The sequence below is a fragment of the Gossypium hirsutum genome, chromosome A01, assembly GCF_007990345.1.
Source record: "Gossypium hirsutum isolate 1008001.06 chromosome A01, Gossypium_hirsutum_v2.1, whole genome shotgun sequence".
NCBI lineage: Eukaryota > Viridiplantae > Streptophyta > Magnoliopsida > Malvales > Malvaceae > Gossypium > Gossypium hirsutum.
In genome coordinates this window covers 2,307,467-2,320,840 of record NC_053424.1, presented here as the reverse complement: position 1 = coordinate 2,320,840, position 13,374 = coordinate 2,307,467, and the positions used below count along the sequence as shown (strand labels likewise).

Sequence of the window (13,374 nt, the reverse complement as noted above, 5' to 3'; positions counted from 1 at the left end):
TATTTTGCTGTTATTCCCCATTGGTTTCGTTGTTTGTCCTCCTCCCTTTGCAAAGCTCTTAGTTGTTGGAATAATGGAATTGCTGCCAGTGTTTTGGGAAGCTGACCAGTTTAGATTGGTTTGAGATAACATCTTGGAAGAGACTTTTTGTTTCCGTTCCAAAGCTCGAGCCATATTCATTACAACTCCAAGGTTTCCCGGTTGTTGCATCTCGATATCAATTCTAAGTTCCTCTACTAATCCGGCAGTAAAAAGGTTTACTTGTTGTCGAGGTTTAAGATCAGTAGTCCTAGCCAGTAGTGATTGAAATTGACGTTGATATTCTTCTACCGTCCCGGTTTGTCTCAAGTTTGCAAGTTCCCCCAAGGGGTTATTACTCATAGGTGGCCCAAACCTGACATGACAACACTCTCTAAAATGCTCCCAATCCAAATTTGCCTCCTCTTTCTCGATTTGATCAAACCACAATTGTGCTTCTCCTAAGAGATGGAATGAAGCTAAGCCGACTTTGTCTTCTTCGTTGGTCCGCTGATTGCCAAAAAAATTTTCGCATCTTTTTAACCATCTTAAAGGATCACCAACACCATCATAAGTGGGAAATTCCATCTTGGAGTATCTTGGCACTATGCCCCCACCGTGTTGTGAATCTGAATTTCTTTTCTTGCCTCCACTACTGCCTTGTTCTTCATTATTTTTTTCTAAATTCTCTTTCGTTGTCTTTTGGACCGAAAGAGATAAAATCGCCATCTGCTCCTCTAATGCTTGTTGCCTTGTAGCCATTTGTTCCATAAATGCCTCCAGCTTGGCTGTCAAAGTTTTTTCGTCACCCATGACAACTGACTCCGATACCAAGTTGTTATGCGCCTTGGCGTAAGATCTAGTCACAGGTCTAGACGAGAAAGTATCCTTGCTTCGACTTATGGTTACTCAAAGGCAGATTCGTCTTTGACTGAACCCCCTTCCCAAACTAACGTTTGTGATAAAAAATAAAAACCCTCTTTTATTTCATATTGGCAGCCTTTTTATAGGCTGTTAATTACAAAGGAAAATCCTAATCTAATTCCTAATTTAAAGTCCTAATAGAATTCCTAATTTAAAGTTTATAAGGAAATAAAAAACCTAGTAAAACTAAAACTCCCAAAGAAATTAAATAAATGTAGAATTCTAATTCCTATTCCTCCGTTGATATTGTTTTCCAATGAAAACATCTATATCAAAATCCTACCTGAAGCTAGGCCCATTTAGAAAACGAGACTTATTTTTTATCCAAGTCTATTTTCGGACTTATACTTTTTCCCAAACTAGACGTTTTCATAGGTTGGGCCGAGCTGAGTTCAGGACGGGCCTAAGCATGATATTATCATACTTCATGCTTGCCCAAAACATAAACTAGTGAGTTAAATGACAACTTTTGAATAGTTCAATGAACGTTTTCTAACTTTTTGAAGTTGAGTGACCAAAACATAAACTTACTAAATTAATTTCGGGTATAAAAAATATTTTTGCTACAAAATAGTCATTGAACTATTCGAAAGTTTGCATTTAAGTTATCGGGTTGTTAAATTCGTGTTGTATGGCCTTATCTGTTTGCACCAGTTACATCAATTGAAATCTCTCATTCATCTTCTCTTCCATAATTTAGTTTTTTTTTTATGAAATAGTTTTGAACATCATGAAACTACAAACTAAAATATAAACAACTTTCTTCTTTGATCTCCGACATTGATAGTCAAATTGACTTAGATTTAAGGTATGTTCTTCTACTTGTTGATGGATACTGATCCACCATAACAATGTCAAATCATCGCTTAGAGCTGGACTTAAAAAAACTAAGCACCCCAATGACTTAAATAAAAACTTCCGAATGGTTCAGTGATCAATTTGTAACTTTTTAAAGTTGAGTGATCAAAATGTAAAGTTATTAATAGCTTCAAATGTATTTTACCCTAGGTATTTTACTAAAAAAAAGTCCATTTTAAACATTATTTACGAAAATGAACCATTTAAAAGATTATTGACCGAAATGGGCCAAAAAATCCAAAACGTGCCTACGTGGAAGCATTTTAAGAGAAAATTTCAGAAAAAAGCTTTCTCGTGGGAGCGCATTTGCCATGTTAGCGAAAGCACTCCCACGTCGGCACGTTTTAGCCTGTGTTTTTTCTAGGGTTTTTGAGTTATTTATATGTTATTTGCCATGTCAGCAAAAACGCTTCCACGTCAGTACGCTTTTGCTGACATGGCACAAGCGCTCCCACGAAAAGTCGTTTTTCTAAAATTTTCCCTCAAAATACTTCCACGTAGGCGCATTTTGCGTTTTTTGGACCATTCTAATAAATAATGTTTTAAGTGGCTCATTTTCGTAAATAATGTTGGAAATCGGCTTTTTTAGTAAAATACCCTTTTACTCTGCCATTTATCATTTATAAGATTTTAAGGAAAAATTATAAAAAGAAGTCCCCAAGTGAAGCTGGGGAATTGTACTAGTTTAATATTAAAAGGGAGGTAATGGGAAGGTCCTTCCCCAAGAATTTCACCAAAATATTATATTAAATCTTATCGTAAAAATGGATACTACCTTCATGCAGACGTTAGTTAATTAGTTTAAACAGTTAAATATATATTTTTTAAATATTAATTGAAAAAAAAATCCTAGACCCCAAAAATCAGCCTTTTTTGTATTCGATTTCGATTGATTTTTTTTTAAAGTGATAGGTTTGGGGTCAGGGGATGTGAAAAGGTGATGGTTAAAGATGACGCACGTGGTGCCGGCGGACCCACAGGTGTTGGTGACGGTGAAGAAGAAGGCACAGCCGTCGCGAAGTTGGGCCGTTTTGGACAGCAATGGCGAAACCACCTTGTTGGACGTCGATAAGTACGCTATCATGCATCGAGTTAACATCCACGCCCGTGATTTACGCATCCTCGATCCCCTCTTGTCTTACCCTTCTACCATTCTTGGCCGTGATGGTGCTATTGTTTTAAATTTAGAGGTTCCAATTTTATTATCTTTTTTTTTCTTAATTTTCTTTGAATTTTTTCTGAACTCTATATTAAACTCATTTTGATTTTTTTTTATTTGCAGCATATCAAGGCAATTATTACGGCTGAGGAGGTCAGTGAGTTTTTTTTTTCTTCTTTCTTTTAAAAAGAAATGTTGAAGAAAATGCTAATTTCTGATTCTTTAAGATATTTGGGAATGATAGGAAATTAGAAAGGAATTTTTTATTTTTCATTAATTTCTTGGCATGAATGAAAAATGAGAGAAAAGAAAAAAGGTATACTATTTAATCATTTATATGCAATGTAATTTAAGATGAAAAAAAAGAAAAAAAAGTAAAATTTGAAAAATAATGAATGATCTTGTAGGTTTAGTTTCTTGTTTTAGATAATGTTTAGATTTTGGATTTGTTGATTTCATTTTTTGTGTAATATATAACGATTACATGGATTCTGAGTGGATTCTGAGTGTGGGTGTTGGATATGTTAGGTGTATGTTGCTAACACTAGTGTACTTGATTTTGGTTTTTTTTTTATTTTTTCATAAAATTGGAGGATCATACATTTCTGAACTAGTGTTTAGCGTCGATACTTTGTAAAAATATGAAGAGTTCGAGTAACATAGGTAAAGACTACCATAGTATGCCGTCTGCTATTGGACTTGAATGTGGGTGTTGGATATGTTAGGTGCATGTCTGACACTAGTGTGCTCAATTTTTAACTTTTTTGAGTTTTTTTTTTTTCATATAATTGGAGGATCATACATGTTCTAAACTAGTGCCTAGCATCGATACTTCAGAAAAATGAACAGTTCAAGTAACATAGGTAAAGACTATCGTAGTATGCTGTCTGCTATTGGAATCGAATGTTGGTGTTGGATATGTTAGGTGCATGTATTTGACACCGGTGTGCTCAATTTTTAACTTTTTTTTGGGTTTTTTTTTTCATATATTTGCCAGATCGTAAATGTTCGAAACTAGTGCCTAGCATCAATATTTTGGGGAAAAAATGAAGAATTTGACTCACATAGGTAAAGACTATCATAGAACATTGTATGCTATTGGCCTTTGGCCTTTAATCTGTGTTATTGGAGTTTGTTTAGTGAAAGGATTTGGAGCTGAAGCAGATTAGAAATAAATAGAAATCGGTTCGGCCTTTTTCTCGGGTGGGAACTTGAAATGATTTTCTGAGGTTTAAGTTTTAAGAGATTATGGTTTTTGGAACAAAAATTTGAGTTCTTAAGTTTGGAGTTTTATGTCTTTTGAATGATATAATCTACTCATTTGGTCTAATCAATATGTGCTTCTTTCGTCTTCATTGAGTGAGTTTTTACTTCAGCTCAATAAGCTCGACGATAATTGTACTATGAACTGCCATTTCAGATTGTGAATTTGTATTGATAGGTATTGCTTCGAGATCCATCGGGTGAATATGTTATCCCTGTTGTTCAAGAACTTCAAAGGCATCTACCTGTAGTGAATGCCATTAATCAAGGTCCGGAAGCAATTGGCCATATTGATGCCGAAGCAGCTGATGAATGTGGTATGTTATATCAGTCCAATACATCAAGCAGCTAAGTTAATAAACAGCATTGGATTCGATTGGCATTCTCAACAAATTCATCCTTAATGTTATTGATGTTTTGATTTCGTTTCTTTGAAACCTGAATCCTTCGAGCCTTGCCATGTAGTGTCTCCATTTGAATTCCGAGCACTGGAGGTAACTTTGGAATCCATATGTAGTTTTCTAGCAGCCCGTACACTAGAACTAGAGACTGCAGCTTATCCTGCTTTAGATGAACTTACCTCCCTGGTAATTCTTATTTCATATCTACTTTTTCTCTTCCTGTCTTTCCTCTTCGCCTGTTCGTACTTTATTATCGTTTCTGTACTCTTTGCAGATTAGTAGCCGTAATTTAGATAGAGTTCGTAAATTGAAGAGTGCAATGACCAGATTGACTGCTAGGGTACAAAAGGTACTAATACGGACTTTATTCATGTTAATATGCTTATGTGAAAGTGAAATTTTTTTTTCATCATCCCTCGGAAAGGACCAAAGTTCTAATAAAAATTTTTACTTCTATAAATGATGAATATTAAATGAACAAAGTAATGGATCTTTCTTAGGGGATTGATGAGTTTAGCTATGATCACCATAGCTAGCTATTTATAGAAGGGGAAAAACAGAGGGATATATATTGTTTATCTGATGGATTGGTGAAAATGATCGAGTTGCTTGTAACAGAAGCAACAAGCGTTAAGATAAATTGGCCAGAAATAACTATTTGATCAACGATGGATTTGCTTGTAACAGAAGCAACAAGCGTAAAGACAATTATTTTAACATTTCCATAAATTGGCCAGAAATAATACTGTGATCGCCGTTTATGAAGGTGAGGGATGCACTCGAACAACTATTGGATGATGACGACGACATGGCTGACCTTTATCTGTCGAGAAAGTTAGCTACATCTTCACCTGTTAGTGGATCAGGTGCTGCCAATTGGTATGCTGTATCTCCTACCATAGGATCAAAGATTTCCAAAGCAAGTAGAGGAAGCATAGCAACAATTCATGGCGATGAAAATGACGTAGAGGAGCTCGAAATGTTACTAGAGGTTAAAATAATGATTTACTTCCTTGTGTTTAACGATTTCTTCACCCCTAAGCTAAGTTTGTTATAGTCTGTTCTTACAGGCTTATTTTATGCAAATTGATGGAACATTGAATAAATTAACCACGGTACTCGTCCCCTTCTCCGTTGTTCGTTACCTTCTTATTTTCTTCGTATATTTAGATGATAAGTGCTTCTCGTTTCTGCACATCTGCATTTAGTTTTTTATCATGCTAGCAAATGGATGGAGTAGACTGGACTTTTTCGTTTTGTACATAACTAGTCATCTTCCGACACTTACATCTCTCAGTTTTCACTACTTCATTCGAATTACGTAGCTGCGGGAATATATCGACGATACAGAGGACTACATCAATATTCAGGTAACCATCGGTTCACCATAAGCTTAAGAACTCCAGATTACCATTTTTTTGCCTGATTGATGCTTAAGCATCCTTCTTCACAGCTCGACAATCACCGAAATCAGTTAATCCAGGTGTGTTCTTCATTCCGTGACATATTTGAACGGTATTAAATCAAGTTATTATTATTTTTTAAATTTTCTCCGATTTTGCAGTTAGAGCTCTTTCTAAGTTCAGGAAGTGTTTGTTTATCTGATTCTTTGGTGGCTGCAATATTTGGGATGAACATTCCATTTACATGGAACGATAACCATGGATACGTGTTTAAATGGGTAAGCAATGTGTTGGTAAAAGTATCATGGAAGCCTCTGCTCTAGGAGTCAGATTGCATTTTGCGCCTTTACTAAAAATAATGAGTAAATTAGTCCCTACACATTAAATCAGATAGCAAACTAGTTCTTTTAGTTAAAAAACTCATCCATTTCTATAGTTAATAACTGGCATAGCTGACAAAATAATCAGATAGTTACACGTGGTGTGTCATGTGTACCTCATCTCGACATACAAAGACCAGTTTTTAACCATAGAAATGGATGAAATTTTTAACAGAATAACCAATTTGATCTTTGGTCTAACGTAAAGGAACTAATTTGTTAATTTTTTTTTAGTAAAAAAAGATAAAATGCAATCTAACTCCTAGTACAAAAGCTCCATGGTACTTTTACTTCAATATGTTTCATATCGGTTAAACTAGATGTCAATGTTATTTGGCATTTGAGTCAGGGCTTGTGTCCGGTGATTATATATTCTCTTATCTCATGTTTTCCATCCACAGGTGGTGATCATCTCGGGGCTACTTTCTGCACTTTTGTTCATACTGATTATGTCCTATGCTCGGTTGAAGGGTTTGGTTGGATCTTGAGGTGCAAATTGTGCATGAAATAATAGTTGAGTCAATGAAGAACAAAGTTTTGTTGAGCGATCAAGACAATTAATAACATATGAAAAAGAAAAGGAAAAAAAGGTTGGTATAAATTTCAATTGAAAAACAAGAAAAGAAATAATTGTGATTTTTTATTTTTTTTAAAAAGAGAGTACCTTAAAGAAAATTTATAGGCTTAGAAAACAATAGTTGAGTATCCTCCCACTTTTATTTGTTAAAGAAACTTTTATTTTAATGTTTTCTCAATTTGTTGTATTATATTTTTTAATTTTTTATATAAAAAATAATTTTAAAAAATTAATACAGGCGAACTAGACCAGACTTGAACTTAGAAAACAAATCTAATTTTTTATATTGACTCAACTCAATTCATGATAACTCTAGTTCCGGTAATGAGCAAAATTCATTCAGTGTTTTTATTGCTTTGCATGAGTGGATGTTTTCTATGAAGTTCATGTAGTCATTGGCAAAAAGCAAATAGTTGATTTTACATTTATCCTTTTTATCATGTTGTTTTACTTTTTACCTTGGACAATAGATCTGATAAAATATTTTGATAAAGGATAATAAATAAATAAAGTGAGAGTATATCTCTTTATCTTAAGGCTTTTTAGATAGGTGTTTATTTTTAGTGTGGTGTATTTAGTGTATTTTTTTTATGTTACAGTATTATCATAATATTTAATTTTATCATCACTGTTGTTTTTAAACTAATTACAAATAAATGCACTATTCATCTAAAGATTCCCTTAATCCACATGATTTGTAACTCCTGTTTGAATAAAACCTAATAAGAAATTGTCGAAATCCATCTATTATTCAACTACATTTTAGTTTCTCCATAATAACAAATCCAATGCCATGTTTTTTTTTCTCCCTTAGAAAAAGGCTCCCCATTTTTTCCTATGAAAATTATAAGGTCTAATTCTACTTCCAATCTCATTTTTTTAGTATATTTAAAATATAGTATTTCTAATTTTAAGTTCAAGAATTTATTCATTTTACTCTTTTGATTTAATAAGTTGAATTGCTAAAAGATTTTTGTTTAATTAAATTATATAGCATTTTTAAAATAAAAAAAATTATTCGTCAAATTTTCACAGTACTTCAATAAAACAGTGTTGAAAAATCTTATAATTTCATATTTAGAATTGAAAATCTTACCATATAAAAGATAATATATATATAATAATTCTATTTATTCATTACGTATCTTATCGTATTAAATAAATTCTCTGAAACAATGAGAATCAGTGCATTTTTAATGTGAAGCAGTTGTTTTAGAATCTTTTAAAAAAAAAAACCAGATACTACCACAAATGTTATCAAATGTAAAAAGAAAAAAGAAAAAGAAATCTCACCGTCGGCCAATTCTCTGCCCTGCTCCAACTAACAATGCCTTACCAACTACGCCCGAGCGAAGTCCGAAAGCCAGCGCCACGGTCCCGGCTATGGCTATCCACTTCCAATTAAGGCTGTTATCGTTCTTCCTCTTAATAATAACCGTACTTTGACTGTTTTCATCTTCCCTTGAAACATGACCGGAACCGGGAGAACTTATGTTCTCATCACAAGAGATCTTTGTTGTAATTCTTGCCATGAGTGCACATTTAGACAATGAAGTATCGGTTTTTCTTGCACTCTGGTACGCCCTCATGCCTGAGTGTAACTTTTTTACAGCTCCCCACATGCCGTGACGAACGCCCAGTTTTGCCACATCTTTCGGGATCCCCATGTCTTCGTAATGTACAAGAGAAACTTCGCATGCGGATAGCTGTCCGTCGCCTTTCCGAGACTCAACTGCATCACAAAGTTAGATAAAGAAAAGGTGTTAGCAATCACGAGTAATGTCCAGAATACTGTTTATAGAAGACAAAAAAGACTCACCAGGCCTAATAATCCAACTTGAAAAGTAAAGCTCCACTCGTCTTGGCTTATCACGCTTTGGCAAACCAGGATATGGTACCCCCTGAAACATCATAGCTTGAATATTAATAAATTTATCTTTAAAAATAAAACATGAATAACCCCTTGCAACTCTTCAATGGGAGGAAAAACGAGCTTAAGTGTATTTGAACCCACATTTTCTTGATTGCTGCAATAGCAACTATACTAAGATAAAGCTCAACCAGCTTTTCACCACTATAGACAATCCAATCATATATTTAGGTTTATTTCTAGTCGTAAAGAATTGTTGGTCATACTTTATACCACTACGAACAATCCAATCAACTTACCTCTTACTAAAATCACACACAACTGGACTTATCAATTGAGCGGGTTGAGTTGATTTTGGGTCTCATCAATTTAGACAAAGTCATTTTGAGCAAAACTTATTTTGGGTTTGGTTCATTTAGATTTGAGGGTCGAGTTTTTCTGATCGAATCATTGCAGGTTCAAGTCATTTTGGATTCTAATCATTTCAGGTTCACGTCATTTTGAGTCATTTCAAGTTCATTTCAGCTTTAGGTTTGGGTTGTATGAGTTTAAATTGTTGATTTTTTATAATCACAAACAGAGCTGGGTCGGTGTGGATTCAGGTCGGGTTTGCAGGGTAGTCTGAATTGATAATTCTATAAACAACACCCTACCCACCAGAGCCCCTTTATATGGTTAATACCACCAGGCCCTGACAGCAACTCCATTAGGAGTATAGTTTATTAAAAGCTAACCGATCCGTAAAAAAAAACAGTATAGCCTGTACCTTTGTCACACAATAGTAAGTCTTTCCATCCTCCCATATTTTTCGACCAATTATATAATCTCGATCACTGCAGAAAAATGGGAACTGCAAAAAAGATGAGACAAGTTAAAACATGTTAGCCCATAGTATTGAATAAGAAATGTGCGTTAAAACTTAATATTCTGAAACATTAGCAAACAAAACCATACGAACTATTCAGTTCATCTACCTTTCTTATCCAGTGAACAATCATTAATCCCGTACAAGGGCACTCATCCAAAGTTTTGAAGTATGCAAGCATAGTATCCCAATTTGGTCGAAATTCATCATCCCAGAAGAAATCCCTAACCACCTCTGGAGTTGCGTCCTCAAAGACCGTTCTACTTCGGTAAATTGCAGGGCCACTCTGGTAAACAAAATCACCATTAGGATGTAAGGTTTTGGCTTACGAGAACATCAGGTATCATAATAGTACATCACCGAAAACAGAATTCCACCCAAGACAAACAAAAACACAGAGAAACAGTATCATGTATGCTATCAGGCATTTTGCATAGTTGGACCTAATAACATGTGAAATTTTCATAAATAACAATAGCTTACATTCATTCATAGTTCAAATGCTACTTGACTAAATAATATGATGCTCATAAGATCTCAGAGCAATGCAGTACATAAAACCAGAAAGTACAAATTTCCTTAAGCTATAATGTTCCACAAGGAGGTTTCGACTTATTAGAATAAAGATAGAACATACAAGTATTCATGGGCATATATTATGGAAGAACGTTAATAATTCAGTCTTCAGAAACCTACCTCAGGCTCTTGGCGCCATGCTTGGTATGACATATTTGAAGTAGTCCTTTCCATCATCCTTTGCCATTCCATCTCCCCATCTTTCCCTTCGAGTAAATGTAAGAGGTGTGCTAAGTCATTCTCTGTGACAATATCCTGCTCTCTTTCTTCAGCTCTACCGCCGGGGCTATAACGAAGTAGGTATTAGTCGTGAATAAGCTTATGCATCAAACAGCATTAACCAATCCGATAGTAACATAAGAAAATTTCGGTTACTGAAGAAATTAGTACACTTTTAACAATGATTTCAAAACAGGATTTTATTCTAACATTCTGGAACAAGCAAAAATAACCAGAGTATAAGCATCCATGGGATTAACCAGGTCTAAGGGGAGACAGCACTTGAATGGAAATTCTATTCGATGATAGTCAAACACAGGAGCGATGCCAGAAATCTTTTCTGGGGCCGTTAGTAAATTATCTATTTTTATAAGAGCTAAAATGTAATTTCACTAGTATATTAGCTTCCACGTTTATAGTTTAAATCAAAATTTTATCATTTTTGGAAATCAAACTGCAATCTTACCAGATTTTAGAAGGGTGTAAGAGTAATTTTCCATTTTAGGGGCAGAGCCCTGCCACCGCCCCTGGTGAAACACAAATGCACTAACCATAAAGAAACGTACAAATTCTTCACTTACATAACTCGCAAGCGATGCTAATTACAAAAGCTCATCAAAAGCCTAGGATTAACTATCCCTTAAACTAGCTTCGAGTTCAATGTACCTCCGTAAAACTTTACTTATATAGTCTAATTCATGTTTACCTCGATACAAATGATATGGAATTAAAGAAACGAAGCAACCGGCATCAAATACTGTCTCATCCAAAATATTTACAACGAAAAACGGTTCTTTGCAAATCACATAAATAATAAAAAAATTAAAATAAAATATAAATAATACTCACCTAACAGCATCAGAAACACTTTCCGGTGAAATCCACGCCGTAGGCGGCGGAGATTGTAATGGAACCGAAGAATCCGAAGCCGATTCCTTAAATCTCCTTTTAATAAAGTTACAGAAAATCGTCCGAAAAACGGAGAAAGCCGAGAGCGCGGTGAAGGCTAACCAAAGTCGGCGAGCTCCGAATCCTGGAGGAGCGGTCCAAATGAACCGGAACTTTGATCGAAAGCCAAGAAGAACCAAGCCGGTCCACCTAGGACGCCAAGACCAGCCGACTGCAAGCCCGATCGTTACGGCTAACCATATAGGCACGGCATATATCAAAATGTCGACAACTGTTTCTGTTATCGATTGCTTCTTCAATAACTCCATTAGATCGAAGAACGTCTCATCCATTTTACCGCAAAAAAAAAATCAAATGATTTTTTTTCAAGGGTTTGTTACTTTGTTTCAGCCTCCATTGGAGATCCAAAGAAGAAGAACATTTCTTCGAAAAAGGAAGCAGAAAATAGAAAAAAACTATATTTATAAATATTTTTTGAGCGGGTTTGGCGGTTGATTGGGACAGCGTGTAACGATGACGTGGCGGTAGGAAAAGAGTTGATGTGTTTGGTTTACGCGAGTTATGGAGCGTTTGTGGGAAGCGGCGACGGGGTTGTTGTTGAGAATGAACTGCACGCGCGATAGTGAGAGTGAGGGGATGCGGAGGCTCGATAAACGGATATATTCTTCTGTTCAGCACTGATAAAGTGTAGATTCTGTAGAATATTGTTTTTTTCTTTTTTGTTAATAATTATAATCGGACGGTTGGGAAGTGGGGTGACATGGCATAGACGGTCATCGTATTGCCACTTGTTGACGTTGACGAAATTTTAGGGAGATTTTCTTTAGGTTTGGAGAAAGAGAAAGGGTAAACTACATCTAAGGTCACTAAACCATTAGTAAGTTTATGTTTTAGTCACTCAATTTCAAAAACTTACAAAATGGTCACTAAACTATTCCAAAGTTTTCATTTAAATACCGGGCTGTAAAACCACTGTTGTATAACCTTCTCAAAGCTCTCTTTCCCCTTCATTTCTATAGTTTTTTTTTTGAGAAACAACTTTGAACATAAGGAATCTACGAATCAAAACCCAAACAACTTTCTTCTTTAATCTCCGACACTCACCATCAGATCAACTTAGATGTAAGGTACTTCTACTTGTCAATGTGTATTGATTTACAGTACCGATAGTCGAACCGTCGCTTAAATAAAAACTTTCAAATAGTTCAGTAACTATTTTGTAACTCTTTTGAAGTTAACTGACCAAAACGTAAAATTATTAATAGTTTAATAACCTTGAATATAATTTATCAAAAGAAAGTAGAAAACAAAAGGATATGTACTTGATTTGATAGAATTGGTTAATTTTAGCTTTTCTATTTTTTAAATTTTGAAATTTCAATTCTAAACATAATAGTAACAATTAAATCCATTAAGTCAAATTTTGTTATTAATCTCATAAGTTGCGATTTTAGTCATGATTCTCCAACCTAATTATTTTTGGTCCTATGTTTTTTGAATTTTGATATTTCGATCCTAACTCAAAATGAAATTATATGTTTGGTTTGTTGTAATAGAATAATATTCTATCGGAATGAAATAGGGTTGTAATTGAACGGAATAAGCATAACAATTAATGGAATAGACGTATAATAGTATTACATTGTTTGGTTGAGTAACGTAAGACCAAAGAATAGACAATGAATAGATTAAAATGACAATTTCAATCTTAGGTTAAAATAACATTTTATTTATATTATTAATATATTATAAAACTTTTAAATATGTTAAATTTATGAATGAAATAAAAAACAATATTTTTAAATTTTTAAATTTTTTATAATTATAATATAAACTATATAATTTTAATATAAAATGGCTTTGTTGGTATGTTATATATTTAATAAATCTAAAATATTATTTTAAAAAATAATATATTAATTATTAAATTTATATAATATATTTTGTAATAA

At 34.1% G+C, this 13,374-nt stretch overlaps 2 protein-coding genes across 3 annotated transcripts; one reads left to right on the top strand and one right to left on the bottom strand.

Annotated features, from left to right (window-relative positions):
* Window positions 1-2,632: 2,632 nt before the first annotated feature.
* Window positions 2,633-7,161, top strand: LOC107933047 (magnesium transporter MRS2-2). Of its 2 annotated transcripts, none has more exons than XR_005930590.1 (11): window positions 2,633-2,990; window positions 3,083-3,112; window positions 4,401-4,539; window positions 4,688-4,809; window positions 4,898-4,972; window positions 5,390-5,614; window positions 5,694-5,738; window positions 5,921-5,993; window positions 6,077-6,106; window positions 6,188-6,304; window positions 6,808-7,161. XR_005930590.1 is itself a non-coding variant. In XM_016865197.2 (11 exons), exons 1-11 carry the CDS (start codon window positions 2,751-2,753, stop codon window positions 6,892-6,894), a joined length of 1,155 nt encoding a protein of 384 aa, XP_016720686.2. In that variant the 5' UTR covers window positions 2,633-2,750; the 3' UTR covers window positions 6,895-7,161. The 2 variants fall into 2 exon arrangements, 1 of the variants encoding a protein (XP_016720686.2); XM_016865197.2 differs by having other exon boundaries at window positions 5,949-5,993.
* Window positions 7,162-8,097: 936 nt separating this feature from the next.
* On the bottom strand, window positions 8,098-11,876 carry LOC121232235 (uncharacterized). Its single transcript, XM_041117849.1, has 6 exons — window positions 11,363-11,876; window positions 10,415-10,580; window positions 9,828-10,004; window positions 9,620-9,703; window positions 8,803-8,884; window positions 8,098-8,715 (listed from the first exon to the last, which is right to left on the bottom strand). Exons 1-6 carry the CDS (start codon window positions 11,752-11,754, stop codon window positions 8,273-8,275), a joined length of 1,344 nt encoding a protein of 447 aa, XP_040973783.1. The 5' UTR covers window positions 11,755-11,876; the 3' UTR covers window positions 8,098-8,272.
* Between the last annotated feature and the right edge of the window lie 1,498 nt (window positions 11,877-13,374).

Bases quoted from the DNA above. Each gene is read 5' to 3' on its own strand.
- LOC107933047 (XM_016865197.2), top strand. From the start codon at position 2,751: ATGACGCACGTGGTGCCGGCGGACCCACAGGTGTTGGTGACGGTGAAG. The intron at 2,991-3,082 runs GTTCCAATTTTA...TTTTATTTGCAG, and splicing joins CTATTGTTTTAAATTTAGAG to CATATCAAGGCAATTATTAC. The intron at 4,540-4,687 runs GTATGTTATATC...CTTGCCATGTAG, and splicing joins CGAAGCAGCTGATGAATGTG to TGTCTCCATTTGAATTCCGA.
- LOC121232235 (XM_041117849.1), bottom strand. From the start codon at position 11,754: ATGGATGAGACGTTCTTCGATCTAATGGAGTTATTGAAGAAGCAATCG. The intron at 9,704-9,827 runs GTAGATGAACTG...TCTTTTTTGCAG, and splicing joins TTGTTCACTGGATAAGAAAG to TTCCCATTTTTCTGCAGTGA. The intron at 8,716-8,802 runs GTGAGTCTTTTT...TTTGTGATGCAG, and splicing joins AAGTTGGATTATTAGGCCTG to TTGAGTCTCGGAAAGGCGAC.